The 23,660-nt window shown below is 44.6% G+C and overlaps 1 protein-coding gene across 1 annotated transcript in view; it reads right to left on the bottom strand.

Moving 5' to 3' along the window:
• LOC140186986 (uncharacterized) overlaps window positions 1-20,559 on the bottom strand; it is a 61,467-nt gene extending 40,908 nt beyond the window's left edge. The window contains exons 1-4 of the mRNA XM_072241853.1: window positions 20,370-20,559; window positions 19,718-19,777; window positions 18,914-18,973; window positions 5,399-7,222 (exon numbers count right to left, since the gene is read on the bottom strand). Of these exons, the coding sequence (XP_072097954.1) occupies window positions 5,399-7,222; window positions 18,914-18,973; window positions 19,718-19,777; window positions 20,370-20,559 (2,134 nt within the window). The remainder of the gene's footprint in view (window positions 1-5,398; window positions 7,223-18,913; window positions 18,974-19,717; window positions 19,778-20,369) is intronic.
• Window positions 20,560-23,660: the final 3,101 nt, after the last annotated feature.

The raw sequence follows: 23,660 nt of genomic DNA on the forward strand, positions 1-23,660 counted from the left end.
CAGCCAACGCTCTATCTACGTATGTAACTTTCCTGTAATTCCATGGGCTCTTATCTTGTTAAGCAGCCTCATGTGTGGCACCTTGTCAAAGGCCTTCTGAAAATCCAAATATACAACATCCACTGCATCTCCCTTGTCTAGCCTACTGGTAATTTCCTCAAAAAATTGTAATAGGTTTGTCAGGCAGGATTTTCCTTTAAGGAATCCATGCTGAGTTCTGCCTATCTTGTCATATGCCTCCAGGTACTCTGTAACCTCATCCTTGACAATCGACTCCAACAACTTCCCAACCACCGACGTCAAGCTAACAGGTCTATAATTTCCTTTTTGCTTCCTTGCCCCCTTCTTAAATAGCGGAGTGACATTTGCAATCTTCCAGTCTTCCAGAACCATGCCAGAATCTATCGACTTTTGAAAGATCATCACTAATGCCTCCGCAATCTCCACAGCTACTTCCTTCAGAACACAAGGGTGCATTTCATCTGGTCCAGGAGATTTATCGACCTTTAGCCTATTCAGCTTCCTGAGTACTTTCTCTGTCATAATTGTGACTGCGCACACTTCTCTTCCCTGCCACCCTTGAGTGTCCGGTATCCTGCTATCTTCCTCAGTGAAGACTGATGCAAAATACTTGTTCAGTTCCTCTGCCATCTCCTCATCTCCCATTACAATTTCTCCAGTATCATTTTCTATCGGTCCTATATCTACTCTCATCTGTCTTTTACTCTTTATATACTTGAAAAAGCTTTTAGTATCCTCTTTGATATTATTTGCTAGTTTCCTTTCATAGTTAATTTTTTCTCTCTTAATGACCTTCTTGGTTTCCTTTTGTAAGGTTTTCAAGACTTCCCAATCCTCTGTCTTCCCACTAATTTTTGCTTCCTTGTATGCCCTCTCCTTAGCTTTAACTTTGGCTTTGACTTCTCTTGTCAACCACGGTTGCATCCTTTCTCCACTCGAAAATTTCTTCTTTTTTGGAATATACCTGTCTTGCACATTCCTCATTTCTCGCATAAACTCCAGCCACTGCTTCTCTGCCGTCTTTCCCACCAGTGTCTCTTTCCAGTCAACTTTGGCCAGTTCCTCTCTCATGCCATTGTAGTTTCCTTTACTCCACTGAAACACCGACACATCAGATTTCGGCTTCTCTTTTTCTAATTTCACAGTGAACTCAATCATGTTATGATCACTGTCTCCTAAGGGTTCCTTCACCTCAATCTCTCCAATCACCTCCGGTTCATTACACAATACCCAATCCAGTACAGCCGATCCCCTAGTGGGCTCAACAACAAGCTGTTCTAAAAAGCCATCTCGCAGACATTCTACAAATTCTCTCGAGATCCAGTGCCGACCTGATTTTTCCAATCTACTCGCATGTTAAAATCCCCCACAATTATCATAACACTGCCCTTCTGACAAGCCTTTTCTATTTCCAGTTGTAATTTGTAGTCTACATCCCTGTAGCTGTTTGGAGGCCTATAAATAACTGCCATCAGGGTCCTTTTACCCCTGCTATTCCGTAGCTCAACCCATAAAGATTCTGCACCTTCCGATCCTATATCACCTCTTTCTAATGATTTAATATCATTTCTTACCAATAAAGCCACGCCTCCCCCTCTGCCTACCTTCCTATCCTTCCGATACACCGTGTATCCTTGGACGTTCAGCTCCCAGAGACATGCATCCTTTAGCCAGGTCTCAGTGATGGCCACAACATCATATCTGCCAATCTGTAGCTGTACAACAAGATCATCCACCTTATTTCTAATGCTGCGTGCATTTAAGTACAACACCTTAAGACCAGTATTTGATACTTTTTGCTTTGATTTCACTGCAACTTTATTGCACTGCAACTCATCCCAATGGCTACACATTTGCCCCATCACCTGCCTGTCTTTCCTGACATCTTTACTGCTCACTATCTTAGATTTATTTCTGTTTTCCCTTTCCTCTGCTCTATCATACCGGTTCCCATCCCCCTGCCAAATTAGTTTAAACCCTCCCTAACAGCTCTATTAAACTAATATCCAAATATTAAATATCATAGAATTAGAGAGGAGAGCTAAGATAAAATATCAGCCATAGATTATTGAATGGCAAGACAAGCACAAGGAGCCTGATGGATAGTCATGCTTCTATTTGCTTCTCTTTCATTTTGGTAAAAGGAATAAAACTGTACACTATTTTCTGAACAGGGAGAAAATTCAAAAATCCTCGGTGTAAAGGGACTTGAGACTTGGGAGTCCTCATGCAGGATTTCCTAAAGGTTAACACAAACAAAATGCTGGAGGAACTCAGCAGGGCAGGTAGCATCTATGGAAAAGAGTACACAGTCGATGTTTCAGGCCGAGACCCTTCATCAGGACGAGAGAAAAAAAGGTGAGGTCAGAGTAAGAAGGTGAGAGGAGGGGAGGGGAGGGAGAAATACAAAGTAGTAGATGATAGGTGAAACCGGGAAGGCTGGGTGAAGTAAAGACTGGGAAGTTGATTGGTGAAAGAGATTAAGAAGGGGGAGGTGCACCAGAGGGAGGTGATGGGTGGATAAGGAAGAGAGGGAAATGGGAATGGGTAATAGTGATGGGGGTGGGAGGGGTATGCCATTACTGTAAGTTCAAGAAATCGACGTTCATGCCATCACGTTGGAGGCTACCCAGACAGAATATAAGGTTTTGCTCCTCCAACCCAGTGTGGCCTCATCATGGCAGTAGAGGAGGCCGTTGACTGACGTATCAGAATGGGAATGGGAAGTGGAATTAAAATGGGTGGCCACTGGGAAATCCTGTTTCTTCTGGCAGACGGAGTGTAAGTACTCGTTGAAGTGGTCTCCCATTCTATGTCGGGTCTCACTGATATACAGGAGGCCACACCGGGAGTACTAGATACAACAGATGACCCTAACAGACTCACAGGTGAAGTGTCGCCTCACCTGGAAGGACTGTTTGGGGCCCTGAATGGTAGTGACGGAAGAGGTCTAGGGGCAGGTGTAGCACTTGTTCAGCTTGCAAGGATAAGTGCCAGGAGGCAGATCAGTGTGAAGGGACGAATGGACAAGGACAGAGTCATGCCATGTACGGAGCGATCCCTGTGGAAAACAGAAGGTGCGGGGGAGGGAAAGATGTGCTTGGTGGTGGGATCCTGTTGGAGATCACAGAAAATACAGAGAATTGTGTGCTAGATGCGGAGGCTGGTGGGGTGGTAGGTGAGGACAAAAGGAACCCTATCCCTGGTGGGATGGAAGTAGGATGGGGTGAGGACAGACATGCACGAAATGGAAGAAATGTGGGTGAGGGCAGCATTAATGGAGGAGGAAGGGAAGCCTCCACCATTGAAAGAAAGAGGCTATCTCCTTAGTTCTCGACTGAAAAGCTTCATCCTGAGATCTGGAGGAACTGAGAGAAGGGGATGGCACTTTTACAAGTAACCGGGTGGGAAGAGGTGTAGTCTAGGTAGCTGTGAGAATCAGTGGGTTTATCAGAAGATAAGCTGTCTCCACAGCTAGAGAGAGATCGGGAAAGGGGAGGGAGGTGTCGGAAATGGACGAGGTAAATTTGAGGGCAGGGTAGAACATGGAGGCAAACTTGATGAAGTCAACGAGTTCAGCATGGGTGGAGGAAGCAGCACCAATCCAGTCATTGATGTAGCATAGGAAAAGTTGAGGAATGATACCAATGTACGATTGGAACATAGACTGTTCCATGTAGCCGACAAAAAGGTTGGCATAGCTGAGACTTTTGTTAGTGCCCATGGTTACACCTTTTTCCTAAAGGTTAACTAGGTTAACTTAAAGGTTGAGTCAGTGGTGAGGAAGGTGAATGCAATGTTAGCATTCATTTCGAGAGGACTAGAACATAAAAGGAGAAACTAATGCTGGAGCTTTATTAGGTACTGGTGAGGCCTCACTTGGAGTATTCTGAGCAGTTTTGGCCCCCTTATCTAAGAAAGGATGTGTTGGCATTGGAGAGGGTTCAGGGGAGGTTCACAAGAATGATTCCAGTAATGAAAAGGTTAACATATGAGGAGCGTTTGATGGTTCTGGGCCTGTACTCAGTGGAATTTAGAAGAATGGGGGGTGTGGGGGGGGGGGGAGAATCTCGTGGAAACCTATCAAATGTTGAAAGGTTTAGATAGAGTGGACATGGAGAAAATGTTTCCTATAGTGGGGAGTTGAGGACCACAGGGCACAATTTCAGAGTAGAATGACATCCACTTAGAACAGAGATAAGGAGGAATTTCTTTAGCCAGAGGGTGATGAATAGGTGGAATTCATTGCCACAGGCAGCTGTGGTGGCCAGGTCATTGGGTGTATTTAGGGTGGAGGTGGATCGGTTCTTGATTAGTGAGGGTGCAAAACATTATGGTGAGAAGACAGAAGAATGGGGTAGAGAGGGAAGTGGATCAACCATGATGAAACAGCAGAGCAGACTCAATGGGCTGAATGGTCTAATTTTGTTCCTTTGTTGTATAGTTTTAACTGCCTATTTCTGATGTAAATATGCCCTGGTAATTAGATTAGAAGAACATTTGCTCAGTGCCAATGTAAGATCATTTTAACCAGGATTACTCTGTGGGATTGCCAATGAAAAAGCTCGATACCTTGCAGGCTCACGCTAAAATCCACCCAAATTAACTTCCGATAGTCTTTGCAAATGTCTGTGCAGCAATATAACTCTGCCATGGACGGTCCCAGCCTGGCTGTGAAAGGAGGAGGGCTGGGCATGGGGCTAGCAACTCCATCCCATTAAAACCCAGAGCTACAGAAACGCCAACGGAAGCTTCAAAGACCCCATCCCTGGGAAAGGAAGGAGTTTTGAAGACAGGCAACTCCCGGGGACAATCTGAAAGACTGGCCCTGGACAGAGAACTCTAGCAAGTTGCTGTCTTCAGCAGCTTAGGCCCAGTAAGGGTGATGTGTTTAAAGAAAAAAAAGAAAAATTGAGGCAATGTGCGTTGTTTGAGTTAGATATAACCCTTTAGCTGAAAGGATGTAAAAGTAACTGCTCCACCTAGTCCTACATTGGAAAAGGAGTCTTTCACCTTCCCTCCATTTCAATTAAAATCTCCTCAGTATAATTGCAATGCTCTCCGTTGAGTACAGATTCAGTTCCTCACCTCTGATAATTTTATTTGTGCCACACGTCTGGGACATCTTCGTGCCCAACTCCTGAATCTCTGTCCATAGAAACCCCACATGCCTAACCCCAGCTGTCTGACTACTGTACGTCAACTCCTCGCTCCAGTGCCTCACGTCAAAGTTCAATGCGCATAAATCCTCAGTTTACCAATAATCACGACTATTTCTGCCAACACTGAATGCTCAGTCTCATTTCCAGGATTGAACTCAGAGCACATATTGTTTGGCTTCATCTCCCAAACCCTTTCCTTTAGCAAGTCCACCTACCTTGTAAATCCAAGTAGCTCTTCTGGTGTCGGGCTGCTTGTTCCTGGGTCTCCTCTAATTCCTTCCGTAGTTGTTTAATCTGCAACCTCAGCTCATCCAATTCCAACATACAAAGCATATTGTTACACGATTTTGCACCTGTTGACCTTATTCTACAGATTTCTGGATTGCTTAATAATTGGTCATAAGACCTATGGAAACGAGCTACCATGTCACAAAGTTCTAGATTGGCTGATATCACAGTAGATACTTTGGGATCAGTTGAGTTGATATCAACTGGTTTTGTAACAGATAATATAACCTCACTTGGTTTGGAAATAGCTAACATGATTTCAGGAATCTCAGGATCAACTGATCTAACCACAGGCCCCTTGGAATTTGATTCAATCTCAGAAGATTTGGGATCAGTTGCTTCCAATTCAGATAACTTGGCATCTGAGGAATTGGAAGGAATTGAATTGATGTCATATTCCTTGGAAGCAGCTGACTTGACTTCAGGTTCATTGGGAGTACTGGAATTAAAATCAGAATCATTGGTAGCAGCTAATTTGACCTCAGAAGATTTGGGATCAGCTACCCTGTTCTCTGTCAGATTAGAAGCAATTGACTTGACCTCAGAAAATGTGGATTTAGCTGACTTAACCTCCGATGGCTTGGAATCAATTGATTTGTCTTTACACATCCCAAGTTCAGCAAGTATGTCCTTGGATTGTTTGGGAGCTACTGACCCTGTCTCAGATGGTTTTGGATCAACTAACTTGACTTCAGATTGTTTGAGATCAACTGACTTGACTTCAGATTGTTTGAGATCAACTGACTGGACTTCTGCTTTTCCAGAATCAAGCAGTTTGTCTTTGGACTGTCTGAGTTTTGTTGAAATGACCTCAGGTGGGACAGGATCAGCTGTTTTGAGCTCAGACTTTTTAGGATCATCTACCTTAAACTCTGACTGCTCAGGATCAATAGTCTTGACCTCAGATGACTTAGAACAAGCTAAATTGATCTCTGACTGTGTGGGATAAGCTGTCAGGATCTCAGATGTTTTGGAATCTTCTAATTTGACCTCTGAATCCTTGGGATCAATTGTCTTGACATCAGAAGGTTTGTGATAATCCGATTTGACCTCTATCATATTGGGTTCAATTGTCTTGACATCAAATGGTGTAGAACAAGCTGACATCTCAGATGGTTTAGGATAAGGTGTCTGGATTTTCGATGATTTAGAATCTGCTAACTTGACCTCTGACAATTTAGCATCAACTGTTTTGATTTTAACTGGCTTGTGATCAGCTGATTTGACTTCCATCACCTTGGGATCAATTGTCTTGACATCAGATAGTTCAAAGCAAGCTGACTTGATCTCAGATGCTTTTATATCAGTTGACTTGACCACTGATATATCAGGATCAACTGTCTTGACCTCAGATGATTTAGGACATGTTGAATTGACTTCAGATGTTTTGAGATCATCTGACATGTCTTCTGACACCTTAGGATCAACTGTCTTGCCCTCGACTGATTTGGGTGTTGGCTTTACCTCAGATGATTTGTAAGTGGCTAACCTGACCTCAGATGTCTGAGAATTGGATGACATGACCACAGTTGGTATAGAATCTGCTAATTTGACATCAGTTGACTTGTGATCAGATAAACCAATTTCAGAAGCCTTGAGATTAGTTGAATTTGCGTCTGATACTGTTGATGGTTCTGATTTCAGCTCAGAGACTGGAATATCAGATGACTTCACATGTGTCTCTGAATCGCCTGAAGTTGACGCATTTGATGTTGATACATTTGACTTGATGTCTCCTGATAGCAAATCACCTGAGTAAGAAAAAAAAGTTGATAAAAAAAAACAAAGTATAAAGTATATACAAGCTCATTACTCACAGTGTGCCAGAAACTGACTCAACAGCACGCCCTCCCAGACTGAGAAAATGATTATTGCTGAATGCCAAGTCCAGAGCTAACCATCTCAGGTTAGTGTGACCTGACCACCCATCACTCAATGCTCATGCATCCACTGTCTGTCAATCATTAGCTAACATTCCTAAAGTCCATTCCTACTGAAAGGTGTGTGCAAATCACACATGCCTCAGCATGTCATCGACAAAGCCTAGCTTCTTACTGGATGGTGTGTCAATGGCTGCTCTTCACAATTCAAGATTCAAGTTTGTTTAATGACATTCCCAGTGCACAAGTGTAAAGGAGAAAAAGGTAATTGTTACTCTGGATCTGATGCAGCACATAAAAACACAATAAGAACACAATAATGAAAAAACACAATAAAGATAAATACATAAGATAGCTGATACGCAGAGATCGATTGTATGTCCATAAAGTGATGCTAGTGGAGGTGGGGGTGTAGAGGAGTAGGTTTGTGGGAGGAGGTGCTGATCGACCATACTGCTTTGGGAAAGTAACTGTTTTTGAATGTGATGATCCTGGCTAGATGCTACGTAGTATCCTCCCTGATGGTCCATGAGCAGGGTGGGTGGGATCCTTCATGATGTTACTAGCCTTTTCTGTGTATATGTCCTTGATGGTGGGTAGGCTGGTGCAGGTAATGTGTTGGGCAGTTTTGCTTACCCACTGTAGAGCCTTTCTGTCTGCCACTGTACAGTCTCCATGTCATGCAGTGATGCAGCTTGTTAGGATGCTTCCTACTGTGCATCTGTAGAATGACGTGAGTATAGACGTGCATAGTCCAGATCTTTTCAGCCTCCTCAGAAGGTAGAGGCATTAGTCAGCTTTCCTGATTCTCTATAATGTGTTCTGGGACCTTGAAAGGTTGTGCAAGATGTGCGCTCGTGGGAGTTTGAAACTGCTCGAGTTTCCATTGCTGTGCTGCTGATGTAAAGAGGGGTGTGAGTGGCACGAGTTCTCCTGACGGCAATAACCATCTCCTTTGTCTTATTGACATTGAGGAAGAGGTTATTTGCCTGGCATCAGGCCTTGAGCTCTTCCACCTCCTCTCCATAGACCATCTCATCATTGTTGATGACGAGCCCCACCACTGTGGTGTCATCGGCGAATCTGACAATGTGATTATTTGGATGTCTTGTCATGCAGTCATGTGTGAACTCTGAACTCTGAACTCAACGGAAACCAGAGCTGAGCATTATTGGACAGTGTGCCTCACAGCCCAGAGCTGAGCATTATTGGACAGTGTGTCTCACAGCCCAGAGCCGGGCATTATTGGACAATGTGCCTCACAGCCCAGAGCCAGGCATTATTGGACAATGTGCCTCACAGCCCAGAGCTGAGCATTATTGGACAGTGTGCCTTACAGTCCAGAGCCGGGCATTATTGGACAGTGTGTCTCACAGCCCAGAGCCGAGCATTATTGGACAGTGTGTCTTACAGCCCAGAGCCAAGCATTATTGGACAGTGTGCCTCACAGCCCAGAGCCGAGCATTATTGGACAGTGTGTCTTACAGCCCAGAGCCGAGCATTATTGGACAGTGTGCCTCACAGCCCAGAGCCGAGCATTATTGGACAGTGTGCCTCACAGCCCAGAGCTGAGCATTATTGGACAGTGAGCCTCAAAGCCCAGAGCCGGGCATTATTGGACAGTGTGTCTCACAGCCCAGAGCCGGGCATTATTGGACAGTGTGCCTCACAGCCCAGAGCTGAGCATTATTGGACAATGTGCCTCACAGCCCAGAGCCGGGCATTATTGGACAGTGTGTCTCACAGCCCAGAGCTGGGCATTATTGGACAATGTGCCTCACAGCCCAGAGCCGGGCATTATTGGACAATGTGCCTCACAGCCCAGAGCTGAGCATTATTGGACAGTGTGCCTCACAGCCCAGAGCTGAGCATTATTGGACAGTGTGTCTCACAGCCCAGAGCCGGGCATTATTGGACAATGTGCCTCACAGCCCAGAGCCGGGCATTATTGGACAATGTGCCTCACAGCCCAGAGCTGAGCATTATTGGACAGTGTGCCTCACAGCCCAGAGCTGAGCATTATTGGACAGTGTGCCTTACAGTCCAGAGCCGGGCATTATTGGACAGTGTGTCTCACAGCCCAGAGCCGAGCATTATTGGACAGTGTGTCTTACAGCCCAGAGCCGAGCATTATTGGACAGTGTGCCTCACAGCCCAGAGCCAAGCATTATTGGACAGTGTGCCTCACAGTCCAGAGCCGAGCATTATTGGACAGTGTGTCTCACAGCTGTACCTACTAACAAGGCATAGCATGCCATGAGCATGACTTTCACTAAAGAGTGCCCAGAATCACAATTTATCTTATTACTACTGCTTGACAAACAATGACCTGGAAGGCTGAGAACCTTCGTAGACAATCTATTTTATTATTCATTTGGTGATACAGTGTTGAGTAGACCCCTCCAACTTTTCGAGCCACACCGCCCACCAACTCCCGACAAATCTGATTAACCCTAATTGAATCACAGGACCATACACAATGGCTAATTAACCTACCCAGCAAGTCTTTGGACTCTGGGAGGAAACCACTAGGGAGGACCTATAGACTCCTTACAGAACGGCACTGGAATTGAACTCTGAACTCCAGAATGCTCCCAGCTGAAATAGCGCCGCACTAACCGCTATGGTACCATGGCGCCCATAACATTATTAAGTAATGTACCCAGAGTCTGATTTCCTCCACAGTGTGAGCCCTCTCCACATCCACACAGCGAGCAAAGCTTACAAGACATCATACCCAAAGTGACTGACAGAAATCATATCTGATTCCAAGGGAGCAGCCACTGGTAATCCTGCAATGAAAGGACATAAATCTTCTCAAAGCAAAATATATTAATAAACTGGAATGTGGACGCCCCTGGGAGGGAAACCATTTATTGTCTATCTCTAATTGCCCCTAAAAGGTGGCATTGAAGTTGATCTTAAACTACTGCAGTCCTTCAGGGCTGGTCATTATTGAATTTAAGGCTTTAGACCCAGTGGAGTTGAGGAACCTGAGCTATAGTGAAAGACATGGAGGGAATCTGCAGCTAACTGGATTCCAGTGTGCTTCAGCAATACAGCTCACACATTTGGTAGGTGCTGTTGCAGTAACCTGAGCAAGTACTGTATTACAGTCTGTAAATGATGCGTACAGCAGCAATGTGTAATTGAGGAGCGAATGAATGTGTAGAACAGTGCATGGGGTTGCAGACTTGAAGAGTTTCAAAACCTCTTGACAGTTGTTGGAACTGCACTTATCCAGACAAGTGGAGAGAATGTAAAACATAAGAAACAGGAACAGAAGTAACCACTTTGACCTTCCAGAACTGCTCAGCCATGAATGATTATGAGTTGTGTATCTCAGTGCTATTTTCCAGCACGACCTCCCTGATTTTCTTGATGACCAGAAATCCATTGATCTCTTGTGTTGAAGGAACACAATGACCAAGCTGCCTCAGCAATCCAAGTAAAAATTTACCAAGGTTCAATGCTCTCAGAGTGATGAATTTTCTTCTTAGCTCAATCCTCCTGTTGGTGGAAACATCCTCCCTGCATCCAGCCTATTGAACCCTATAAGAATTATGTAAATTTCAATATCTTATCCTTTTAAACAGTCTATGTCTCCTCAATCTCTCCTCATGTTGCAAACCTACCAGCCCTGGAACCAGTCTAATGAACCTCCACTGAAATCCCTCTATGGTTGTAAATACATTTTTTCTTGACAAGAAGACCAAAACTGCACACGATCAGTCAGCTGTGGTCTCATCTAGACTCTAGAAAATTATGGCAAAAATTTCCTTGCCCCTGTATAGAATCCTCCTGTAATAAATGCTAACAAATCATGTATCCACCAAATTGCATGCTGCATCCATGTGTTGACTTTCAGTGATCTGAGCGCAAGCATTCATTGCTGCCTCCAAGCATCAACACTACTCAGTCACTCACATTCAATAAACATTTTGCTTCACAGTTTGTGCAACTCAATAGATAATATCCTATATCCCACACTTTTTCCATCTGTATTTTCTCCCAGGCTCATTCAGTTTGCCCATATCCTCCCGAAGATTCATTCCGTCTATCATACTCACAATCTCATGATACTGAGCATTGTCATCACTCTTGACACAAGATAGTTGACATAGAAACTATTACACTTCACAGCATCAGCCAGATCATTGTGAAAGATTGTGAACAGCTGAGGTATAAGAACACATCTCTGTGGCTTTGCACCAGCCATAGCCTGACAACCTGAGAAGGATCTGTTTATTCTTTGCATTCTATCCAATAACCAATTCTCAGTCTACACCACTGCAATGCAATACATTGTGAAGTGTATTTTATCATGCCCTGAACTTGCAGATGCTAGAGAGAGTATGGAGTGTCACAAACCATAGGATACCCAGCCTCTGACTGCTCCTGCACTTGACACTTTTGAGTGCCTGGTCCAGTTGTGCTTCTTGTATACGGTGACACCTCCCCCACCCCAGGATGCTGATGGTGGGAAGGGCTCAGTAACGGCTCAACACAAATGCTCCCTGTCTTCCTGTATACTTTTACCTTCCAACAGCAGAGACCTCAAAGCAGTTGAGAGGTACCATCAATCATTGTAGAATAAGCAAACCACATTATAAGATCATAAGACATAGGAGCAGGATTGGGGCCATTCAGCCCATCGAGTCTGCTCCGCCATTTCTCATGGCTGATCCATTTTCCTCTTAACTCCATTCTCCTGCCTTCTCCCCATAACCTTACACACCCTGACTAATCAAGAACCTATTAACTTCCATCTTCAACGCATCCAGTGACCTGGCCTCCACAGACGCCTGTGGCAAGAAATTCCACAGACTTTTCACCCTCTGGCTCAAGAAATTCCTCATCCTGTAATACCCTGGGATCTTATCTTGTTTAGCAGCTTCATGTGTGGCACCTTATCAAAGGCCTTCTGAATGGAGGTCCCTCTATTTTGAGGCTGTGTCCTCTGGTCCTAGACTCTCTCGTGAAAGGAAGCATCCTCTTCACATCTACTCTATCTAGGCCTTTCAACATTTGAAAGGTTTCAATGAGAATCCACCTCAATCTTCTGAATTCTAGTGAGTACAGGCCCAGAGCTTTCAATTGCTGCCCATATAACCATAACCATATAACAATTACAGCACGGAAACAGGCCATCTCGGCCCTTCTAGTCCGTGCCGAACTCTTACTCTCACCTAGTCCCACCGACCTGCACTCAGCCCATAACCCTCCATTCCTTTCCTGTCCATATATCTATCCATTTTAACTTTAAACGAAAACATTGAACCTGCCTCAACCACTTCTGCTGGAAGCTCATTCCACACAGCTACCACTCTTTGAGTAAAGAAGTTCCCCCTCATGTTACCCCTAAACTTTTGCCCTTTAACTCTCAACTCATGTCCTCTTGTTTGAATCTTCCCCACTCTCAATGGAAAAAGCCTATCCACATCAACTCTATCAATCTCCCTCATAATTTTAAACACCTCTATCAAGTCCCCCCTCAACCTTCTACGCTCCAAAAAATAAAGACCTAACTTGTTCAACCTTTCTCTGTAACTTAGGAGATGAAACCCAGGCAACATTTTAGTAAACCTCCTCTGTACTCTCTCAATTTTATTGACATCTTTCCTATAATTCAGTGACCAGAACTGTACACAAAACTCCAAATTTGGCCTTACCAATGTCTTGTACAATTTCAACATTACATCCCAACTCCTATACTCAATGCTCTGATTAATAAAGGCCAGCATACCAAAAGCTTTCTTCACCACCCTATCCGCATGAGATTCCACCTTCAGGGAACTATGCACCATTATTCCCAGATCCCTCTGTTCTACAGCATTCTTCAATGCCCTACCATTTACCATGTATATCCTATTTTGATTAATCCTACCAAAATGTAGCATCTCACATTTTTCAGCATTAAACTCCATCTGCCATCTTTCAGCCCACTCTTCTAACTGTCCTAAATCTCTCTGTAAGTTTTGAAAACCTACCTCATCATCCACAACACCACCTATCTTAGTATCATCTGCATACTTACTAATCCAATTTACCACCCCATCATCCAGATCATTAATATATATGATAACCCTTTCATTTCTGAAATCATTTTCGTGAACCTCCTCTCAACCTTCTTGAATGTCAACACATCCCTTCTTAAATAAAGGGCCCAAAGCTGCTCACAATACTCGAAGTGAAGCCTCATAAATCCTTATACAGCCTCCGCATTACATTCTTGCCCTTATATCCTAGTCCTTTTAAAATTAATGCTAACATTGCATTCACCTTCCTCACCACTGATTCAACCTGCAAATTAACTTTTAGGTCATCTGGACGAGAACTCCCAAATTCCTTTGCACCTCAGATTTTTTAATTTTCCCCGTTTATAAAATAGTCTATGCTTTTATTCCTTCTACCAAAGTGCGTGACCACACACTCCCCAACACTGCATTCCATCTGCCACCTCTTTGCCCATTCTCCTAATCTGTCTACGTCCTTCTGCAGCCTTCCTGCTCCTTCAACACTACCTGCCCCTCCACTATCTTCATATCGTCCCCAAACATGGCCACAAAGACATCAATTTCGTCATCCAAATCATTAAAACACAACAAAAAAAGAAGTGGTCTCAACACAGGCCCCTGTGGAACACTAGTCACTGAAAGCCAATCTGAAAGGATCCATTTATTTCCACTCTTTGCCTCCTGCCAATCAGCCAATGCTCTATCCATGCTAGTATCTTTCCTGTAATACCCTGGTCTCTTACCTTGTGCAGCACCTTATCAAGGGCCTTCTGAAAATCCAGTACACAACATCCACCAATTGTCTATCCTTCCTGTTATTTCTTCAAAGGATCCCAACAGATTTGTCAGGCAAGATTTTCTCTTGAAGAAACCATGCTGACTTTGGCCTATCTTAATATGTGCCCCCAAAACCACATCCTTAACAATCAACTCCAACATCTTCCCAACCACCGAGGTTGGACCAACTGGCCTATAATTTCCTTTCTTCTCCCTCCCTCCCTTCTTGAAGAGTGGAGTGAGATTTGCAATTTTCCAATCCTCCAGACACATCCAGCATCAAGGCTCTTACACTCAGCTAGCTCCAAAGGAGGGCCACATTGTTTGCATGTCTCACTTCCAAATCAGATACGCGATTCCAAACTCCATCGTGATAGAAGATCACTGAGTGGACGCAGAAAACACTTCACAAGTGATTTGAAAGTCTCCTTGAAATAAAGTAGCATCCTCACTGACTTATGGGAATCCTTAACCCACAGCAAATCAAAAGGGACAAGGGGTACTTGGGAAGACTCTAAGAATCTTTAGAACTCTGTGTCTGAATTGCATGGATGGAAAAGAATGGGAGGAGCAAACCACCTCTCACATTATTCCATGCACTTTGTATCCTGTAAAGCACTTTCTATCTACCTGTGAGTGAATCTGTAGATGCCGCATAGACCTTAACAGCCACCCCAAAAAATAAGGAGCTGGGGTGGAGGAAAGTACTGCTTAATCCCTCTGGGCTGCTAAAGGAGGAGATATTCCCTGGGTAATGTCAGCTGCTCATCTTTTTCTTCATGCTCTTTGAATACTCATAGCAGCTGCTTATATCTGAAAAGTGTGATCATCACCAACCTTTGCCAGTGAGGGTGTTCTTCCCCTGAGCAATTTGTTGCCCAGTTTTTAGCATGATACATTGGCATATGATCCTCACTCTAGATTCCACGCTGCGAGGCTGTGAGGTTTCCATTCCAGTCTGGTTTCTAAAGACCACATAGCGGAGGATCCAATGTTTCATGGATATCTACCTACACAGGTTCATCACCACAAGGCATACCATGGAAATTTGTGCTTCGGGGTGTGGTTTGTTTTTCGACTAATCTATATGTAAAGAAAATCATAGAGAAATGTATAGAACACATGGTACTACAAAAAGAGAGAGCTGGGAGCATGCAGTTCCTTGGTAGTGCTATTTGAAGCGAGTGTGTGCAATGTTGATCCTATTCCACATCCTTCAAAGATGAGACACAACATACGAATAGAATTTAATGACCCCTGCAATGGCGTGATCCACACTAGGTTACTGCCTGGCACTGTAGCAGCTGTATTTCCAACATGTAGCAAATGTGGCGGTGAGGTTTGATATATAATATCCTGCTCAAATAATTTGCTTTCAGTTTAGAAACCTTGCAACAATCACTTAAGTGAAGTCAGGTTGCTCTGGTGGTCAATGTGACTGGCACAGTGGTGGATTTCACAATGTATGGTGGAGGATGCGGAATAGGCCATGGTGGACAGTGTGGGGGTGGCCTTCAGAAAAAATGTGTGACACAAAGTGAAAATACTCTTCCATTCTTCGCTTGAGAAGGCAATGTGAATTCCATAATCTGGCACTGGCCTTTGGGTCTGAAGGTCAAATGGCACCTCACTTCTATCTTAAGTTATCACAACAGCACAGAGGGGAATCCAGAGTAAGGATGTGCTAAATGTGAGGATACCAAGATCAGAGCCATGACTGAACAAGGGCGAAATGGACCCACAATCAAAAGTCGCCCATTTGAGACAGTAGCAGTTGCAGTGAGATCTGAAGGGGAGAAGGCAGGAGTGCAGAAAAGGAATGAGCTGCTGACATCAGCCAGGGAACGTCTCCTTCTTCCCAAGCAGCCCTGTGGGGTTGCTCTTCCACTCCAGTCTGTGGGTTTTGAGGTAGCAGATGAGACCTATATGGGATCCACAGACTCTCCTACAGATAGACTTCTGGATTTAAGCAAAAATTTTACTCTCATTGTGCAAGAGGAAGGTCAATGTACAATTGATTGATCTAAATGTAGGAAGCATGGTTAAGAGGTTTACCAATGATACCAAAATTGTCATTGTGGTTGATAGTTGGGAAGAAAACTCTACCCTAAAAAAAAGGTATTACCACTGTGATCAGGAAGTCACATAAATGGCAAACAGAACTCATTTCAAAGAAGTGCGAGATCATGCATCAGTACAAGGCAAACAAGGCAGCAGAGTACACGACTAATGGTAAGATACATTTAAGTGCGAGGAACAGGGATCTCAGTGTGTACCTCTTCAAAGGCAACAGCATGGCTAGAAAAGATAGCGAAGAAGGCTTGTGGATATGTGTTTTTATTGTCTGAGAAAATAATAAGCAAGAAGGTCATAATATTACAGGAAGAATGTGGTTGCACAAGAGAGGTTTTAGAGGAAATTCTGTTCCTAGGGCTCAACAACATTTGTAATCAGAAAAGACCATATAGGCTGGGTGTGTTTTCTTTGGAATAAGGACAACGATGGGGGATTTAATTGAGTTTGAGGTGTATAAAATTATGTGAGGTCTAGACAGGGTACACAGATAGAACCTATTTCCATCAGCAGAGTAATCAGAAACTGGGGTCAGGAAATTCTCACCACACTTGAAGTCCTGGATGAGTACTGTAACTGACAGCGCCACTGGGAAGTTTGATTAACCCAAGTCGATTTTTTTGGCCCCCTGCCATGCTGTTATTTTTTTAAGATGAATTTGCTTTCCAAACAACACAACCCACCATTTAATAAATGGCTGGATGTTTACAATCTCACACATACCAAGACCACCACCACTTTTCAGTTCACGAGCCTTGCATTCTGTCCCTGTTGCCTCTCTGATGGATGCAGTGCTCCCAGTGCAGCACCTCCGACAATGCAGCTGTCTTTTAGTTCTGTGCCCTGATGGTTCACTGCTTCCCCTCACACGCTGCGGCGTAGGACACTGTCAGTGCTGCCCTCTGGCAGTGCAAATCCTCCCGGCCTAATGATGGAGCATTTCCTCAGTGCTGATCTTCTGACAGAACGTAGAACACAGAACACAAGAACAGTACAGGCCCTTCAGCCACAACGTCGTGCCGACCTTTTAACCTACTCAAAGATCAATCTATCCCTTCCCTCCCACACACAGCCCTCCGTGTTTCTTTCATTCACATACCTAAGAGTCTGCAGAAGACTTTTACTCTGTGTCTGTCCTTTCTGAGGTATACAATTCATCGGTTCCTTTTTGACCCAGTTTAAACAAAGCATTAGATTTTTTTTTTGGGTCCTTCAACTGCTTATATGGATCAAATTTCAGCCAATATAACAGCGGGTTAGAGAGGGAGTATTTCGTTCATCTGCCCTTTCAGTCCAAAGATTGATTTCCTGCAGCTTTCTGGATTTATATTCACTCTGAATTAGAATTCCAGTGGGTTTATGTCCGGGAGCTGCCATGGCGCCACCTGGTGCAACACTGATGAAGTTCAGCAATATTTCGCCAACCCAGGACTGATAGCAGGAGCAGGAATAGACAGGTACAGATGGTAATGATAAGGTTCTTCACCTCCAATATGTCTAAGAACTTCTTTCATAAGTATTGCACTGCCACACGAAGGTGTGTGCACTTTTCACTGGGAATTGACACATACATTCAATGCCAGCTCGTTGTTACAATCGTGAACCACTGACCCCTATTCCATTCTCACTCTGTGACTGTGTAGTAATTAGAAGACGATTCTCTTCTCCATACTCACTCCATTTCTCACTATTCCTCTGCTTGAACAGTCACCTAAGTTTCCTTTCCAAAATGCAAAAATATCTGCACCCCGTACCTATGCAGGGAACCCACCATCCATGGTCCAACGATGGAGTAGAGAAAATTCCTGCGTCTTAGCCTTGTGACTCACCCTTCCAATGCTGATGATCCCTGACATTTAACTTCCAGGATTTCCAGGGAAATCCATGCTGTCTAAGTTGCATGCCATCTCAGTCAATGTCTCCCATCCACTACATAATGTACTGGGTGGACACAGGAGTACATTCAGCCAGAGACTCATTCCACTGAGATGCAACACAGAGCGTCATAGGAAGTCATTCCTGCCTGTGGCCATTAAACTTTACAACTCCTCCCTTGGAGGGTCAGACACCCTGAGCCAATAGGCTGGTCCTGGACTTACTTCATAATTTACTGGCATAATTTACATATTACTATTTAACTATTTATGGTTCTATTACTATTTATTATTTATGGTGCGACTGTAACGAAAACCAATTTCCCCTGGGATCAATAAAGTATGACTATGACTAATCAGTCCATCAATACTCTCATGCTGAATGCCTCCACTAAGTCTCCTCTGTCATTGTGAAGTGTATCTCTATCTTGTTCCCCGGAGATTCTGGATGTCCAGTGTGAAGAGTGAAGAATATCTGCAGAATCTCCCAGAAACTCTGGATTTCCATTCCAGAAATCATTCAGAAGAATCTCTCTGCTCCCAAATATGTTTGAGCCTGTCCACAATGAGAAAGTAAAAATGCACACTTGACTATCAGCTAAAGGCAGATTCAGGGATCACATGCCAGGCACAGACTCTACCCACTCCATTTAAATTTGCGGTCACAATTGATACAATATGAGGGTTCAACCTGACCCAAGGACTGGGATAATTCTCTTCCTCCTTTATACCATCTCTAAAGCATCACAACACAAGTGAGAATATTGTTAGTGAGTATTCTAATCTGTGACACAGAGTGCAGTAACTAATAAGGGACTCACCACTCATATCACGGACAATTGCTTGCTGACGCAGAACCTTCACCTCTGGGGGACCTCTCTCTAAAACATATTGAAATTAAACATGTATTACTGTGGTTGTTCAGGATGTAAACAAAAGTAGCTTATTTCCACAATCAAGAGTCTATTTAAGATGGAGGTGATCCAGAAACTCCAGGGAACAATATAGAGAGTCAACGCCTTTGAGGGAAGCAGGAGGTCTTAGTCAGCACCTCCAGGGGAAGAGTGGAAAGTGAGCATTTTCAGAGAAGGGGGAAGAGTCAGTACCTTCAGGGGAAGGGGGAAGTGACAATACCTTCAGAGGAAGGGGGAAGTGTCAGTACATTCATGGGAACAGGGAAGTGTCAGTATATGCAGGGGAAGGGGGAAGTGTCAGTACCTTCAGGGGAAGGAGGAAGTGTCAGTACATTCAGGGGAAGGAGGAAGTGTCAGTACATTCAGGGGAAGGGGAAAGTGTCACTACTTTCAGAGGAAGGGGGAAGTGTCAGTACATTCAGAGGAAGGGGGAAGTGTCAGTACCTTCAGGGGAAGGGGAAGTGTCAGTACATTCAGAGGAAGGGGGAAGTGTCAGTACCTTCAGGGGAGGGGGGGAAGAGTGCACCTTTCAAGGAGAAGAGAGAGCTAGCACCTTCAGGAAGGGAGGACAGTCTGCACATTCAGTGGGGGTTTGTGTCTGAGAGTCAGTACTTTCCGGGGAGAGTGGGGTGAATAAGGAGTGGAAAGCACAATTGCAGTAACAATAAGATCTTCATCGCAGGGCAATACTGTGCTGACAAGGACAGTTACCACTCATGTCTCTGATCATGGCTTGTTTACGGAGAATCTTCGATTCCTGAAGTCTTTTTTCTGCAACAATGAAATATGGAAAAGTATAAGCTTATAATGATTATCAAATAGACATTTCAGTTATATACTTAAATAAGAAATGTTGCATGCAAGAGAGAAAAATAGCCTCCCTCACGTCCCACAACTGCCAAATCTATTCCCACCCTCCCAATCCCACAGCCCAAATTCCAGCCTTCTAGGACCTACGTCCACACCCTATCCCTACCCATAACATCCCCTCTGTCCCAGCACCCCACCCTCAACACCATTCACTGAGATGCCATACTAGACCGCATCCTCACCCCTAATCCCAAATATATCCCATCCTCACCTTGACCTATCCCATCCCCGATTACATAGTCATCCCATCAGGACCTCACATGCTCTTCCCAGGGCCTATCCGTGCATTCCCTACCCCCATGGCCCCAAATACCCAGATCCCTGCCTGTCATCACTTCTTCCCCGAAGTCCAAGACTCTATCCTCAGGCCCCAAACCCAACCTACAAGTTCCAAGACACTCCTTCCCCAGTTCCCAGACACCTAAATTTACACCCACCCAAGGTCCCAGAAGTCCTATCCTCAGTTACTGAACCATGCAGTTCCAGCACTTACCTTTCCGTAGAGTTGGTCTTCGACGTTTCTTGTTCAACCCATCCTCCATGTCATTGTCAGGTGAAGCTAGTTCTTTCACTTCCAGAATGTCCCCACCATCTTTCTTCCCTCCCTCAGCGTTTCCTGTATTCACCTCCACAAGCTTCTCCTGGTCGTTTGTACTCATCAGCTCCTGCACCTTCGCTTCCATGGTTGTGTGTTTGATTCTGATTTCCAAGTCTGATCGATATGGTTTCCTCCTCTTCACTGTCAGATTAGCACATTCAGCCTGAGTGTCCTGGAGAGGAATGTACCCACTGGTAAATTCATCACCTTCATACTCAGGAGAAGAAGCATCCCCTACTTCACAGACAATAACCACAGCATCGCGGTTAGATAGAATCAGTGTAAAGCAAAGTGCCATTTACTTCTTTCCCAACCGCCTTGTCATATACAGTACCCTCTCACAGATCAAACTCTGAATGCAGAGTTTAACAGGATCTTTAAAAGGAAACTTTAGGAGTTGTAAAGGAGATGATTTGATCATTGCTCACAGAAAGGAAGGGATGTAGGATGAGAGCCAAGGTGTACAAGACATTTGGTAGAAGTGGACAGTTTCCACCTTGATATAGGTAATGTTAATCAGACCGCCTTAATAAGCAACACACACACACACACACACAATGCATGAGGAACTCAGCAGGTCAGGCAGCATCAATGGAAATGAATAAACAGTCAATGTTTCAGGTTGAGACCCTTTATCAGTTTTTCGTACTCTACAGATGCTGCCTGACCTGCTAAATTCCTTCAGCATTTTGTGTGTGTTACTTTGGATTTCCAGCATCTGCAGATTTTCTTGTGTTTGTCACCTTAGTAAGTGAAGTTTCGGTCAGAAACGTCTGTTATATATATTACGAGTCTGATTTGACTTGGTACAAGTACCATCAGTCTGATAAATCTTCACACAGGTACAGTTAGCTACATTCATTTTAGTACAGACAGTCGGCTTGATAATACATGTTGATGTATGAACTGCTAATAAGATGCACACACACAACGCAATTAATCAGAGACATCGGACTCCAGTGAGCAGCTGAAGGTACTGACAGTTAGATATCCTCAAATGCAAGCACAGTCAGGACAGACCTGCCACAGGCTCGGAGCTCCTTTACTGCATGTAGCCATTGTCATTCAGTTAAATATCAGTCAACAGTCCATTATTCAGACATTGTCAGGGCCTTTTGATACAAGGGTCGGTTAGATACACCTTGTTATTTGTGGCAGTTAATTACAGTGTCAATCTGATACACCTTAATACAGCCATTGTCAGAGACACCTTGGTAAAAACATTCAGCTGGGGATATGTGAGTCAGACACACACTGGGGCATGTTCTGTTAGTCAAATCTACCCAAGTTCCATCCAGAAAAATCCAGTCCGTGGGTGTGGACTCTGCTGGGATACACGCCGTGGGTGATCTTCTGAAGTGTTACTATCTGCGGGTGATTTCCCTACTGGCAAATGATCTGGGAGCGCTGCCTTTGCAGGGTATAGTTTGTGCATTATATTCTTGCTGAGTTTGAGTTCTGAATGCCCTCTCTATTGTGATGCAGCCTCTGGGTGGTGTCTATACTGTAATATAACTTGTGCCTATTTTCTCCACTGAGTTATGATCTGTGGTGGTTATACCACTGGGGTATGGCTTTTGAGTGCAGTCTCTGGGAGGGGTTCTGGGTGTGGTCTCACTGAGGGTATGGTTAACATATGATGCCTTTGTTGGGCTAAGGTCTGTATGTTCTTTTGCTGCTAGGATGTGGGCACAGTACCTGTCACTTGGTGGAGTACAGTCTATGCACGCTGTCTGTACTGCACTATGGTGTGCGCGTGTGCCTCCTCAGGAGTTTGGTCAATGCCTTCTGTCTCTGTTTGGATAGAGTGTGCAGGTTCTCACACTATAACGTGAAAGGAACAGTGAGAGAGGTAGTGTGATCGCAATGCCTTGCTCTCTCTCCATCAAGGATTTGTGATCAGAACCCAGCAGTGACTCCCACCCTCAGCAGAGTACAAATCACAAGGACTCAGTGCGACTCAGTACTATTGTGTAAAGATCCACTGACCTGTCAGAAAGCAACAGATCTGGACATGAATCTAAGTTATACAGGTACCTAACGTAGCTATCAGGATGCATTCGCAGGATGGAGAGCACTGGTGGAACCAGCACAGAAGTAGTGATTATAAATATCAAGTAGATAAGTGTGTTATTGACGGTGATGCTGTGCCAGGAAGCTGGCACTTCCCCAGCAATGAATCATCTCGAGCCCAGTCTGGAGCACCGTCTGTGGGTGCTGTCATTGCTACAGTATGGTCTGTTGGTGATGTCTCTGAGGCACCAAGTCCTGTGGGTGCTACCTCTGCTGGGATAGAGTCTGTAGATGTTGTTTCTGTTGAGGCACAGTCTCTGCTCGCGTCTGATGTATGGGTGCTATCACTCTTTGGGGTTGGCGTATGGGTATTGTTTGGTCTAAGGTGCCTCCTCTTCTGGTATCTTATGACCAACAAGTGCCACCTCTGCTGGACGACGACAGTCTGTGGTTGCTGCATCTGCTGGGCTCCTTCCTAGCCCTTGTTCGCCATCCAGATATGTTCCACCTGGGAAGAAGGAGGGTCGTCAGTGGTTTAGGTGTCCTTTGCTTGTATATTGTGTGGCGCGTGGCCAAGTGGTTATGGCGTTGGACTAGCTATCTGAAGGTCGTGGGTTCGAGCCTCGGCCGGGGCAGCGTGTCTGTCCTTGAGCAAGGCACTTAACCACACAATACTCCAGTCTACCCAGCTGAGAATGGGTACTGGCAAAAAAATGCTGGGGGTTAACCTCGCAATAGACTGGCGTCCTATCTGGGGCGGGGGGGAGGGGGGAGTCTCGTACTCTCAGTCGCTTCACGCCACGGAAACCAGCATCAGCATCAGCCTGATGGGCCACAAGGCTCGTGACAGACTTTAGTTGCTTGTATATTGGGATACTGGAATGGAGACTGCTGCACAGAGCTGTACCCTGCAACAAGTTCATAAGCCTGTATATGGATCTTCCAGTGGCGTGTCATTTCTATGGGCTGGAAGAGACTGTATATTACATGTACATGGAATGTGCAAAGCTGCAGTCACTTTTTGCATATCTGAAGGAGCTGCTCCTTGCCTTCTGGTTGTATTTTAGCCCCACTCTCTTCATATTTGGACTTACAGTATGGGGGTGGCATGGGAAGAGGAGGATATCTGAGTAAACTTGCCCCTGGGGTTGACCAAATCAGCTACCCTTGGGT

The sequence above is a fragment of the Mobula birostris genome, chromosome 23 (assembly GCF_030028105.1).
Source record: "Mobula birostris isolate sMobBir1 chromosome 23, sMobBir1.hap1, whole genome shotgun sequence".
Classification (NCBI taxonomy): Eukaryota; Metazoa; Chordata; class Chondrichthyes; order Myliobatiformes; family Myliobatidae; genus Mobula; species Mobula birostris.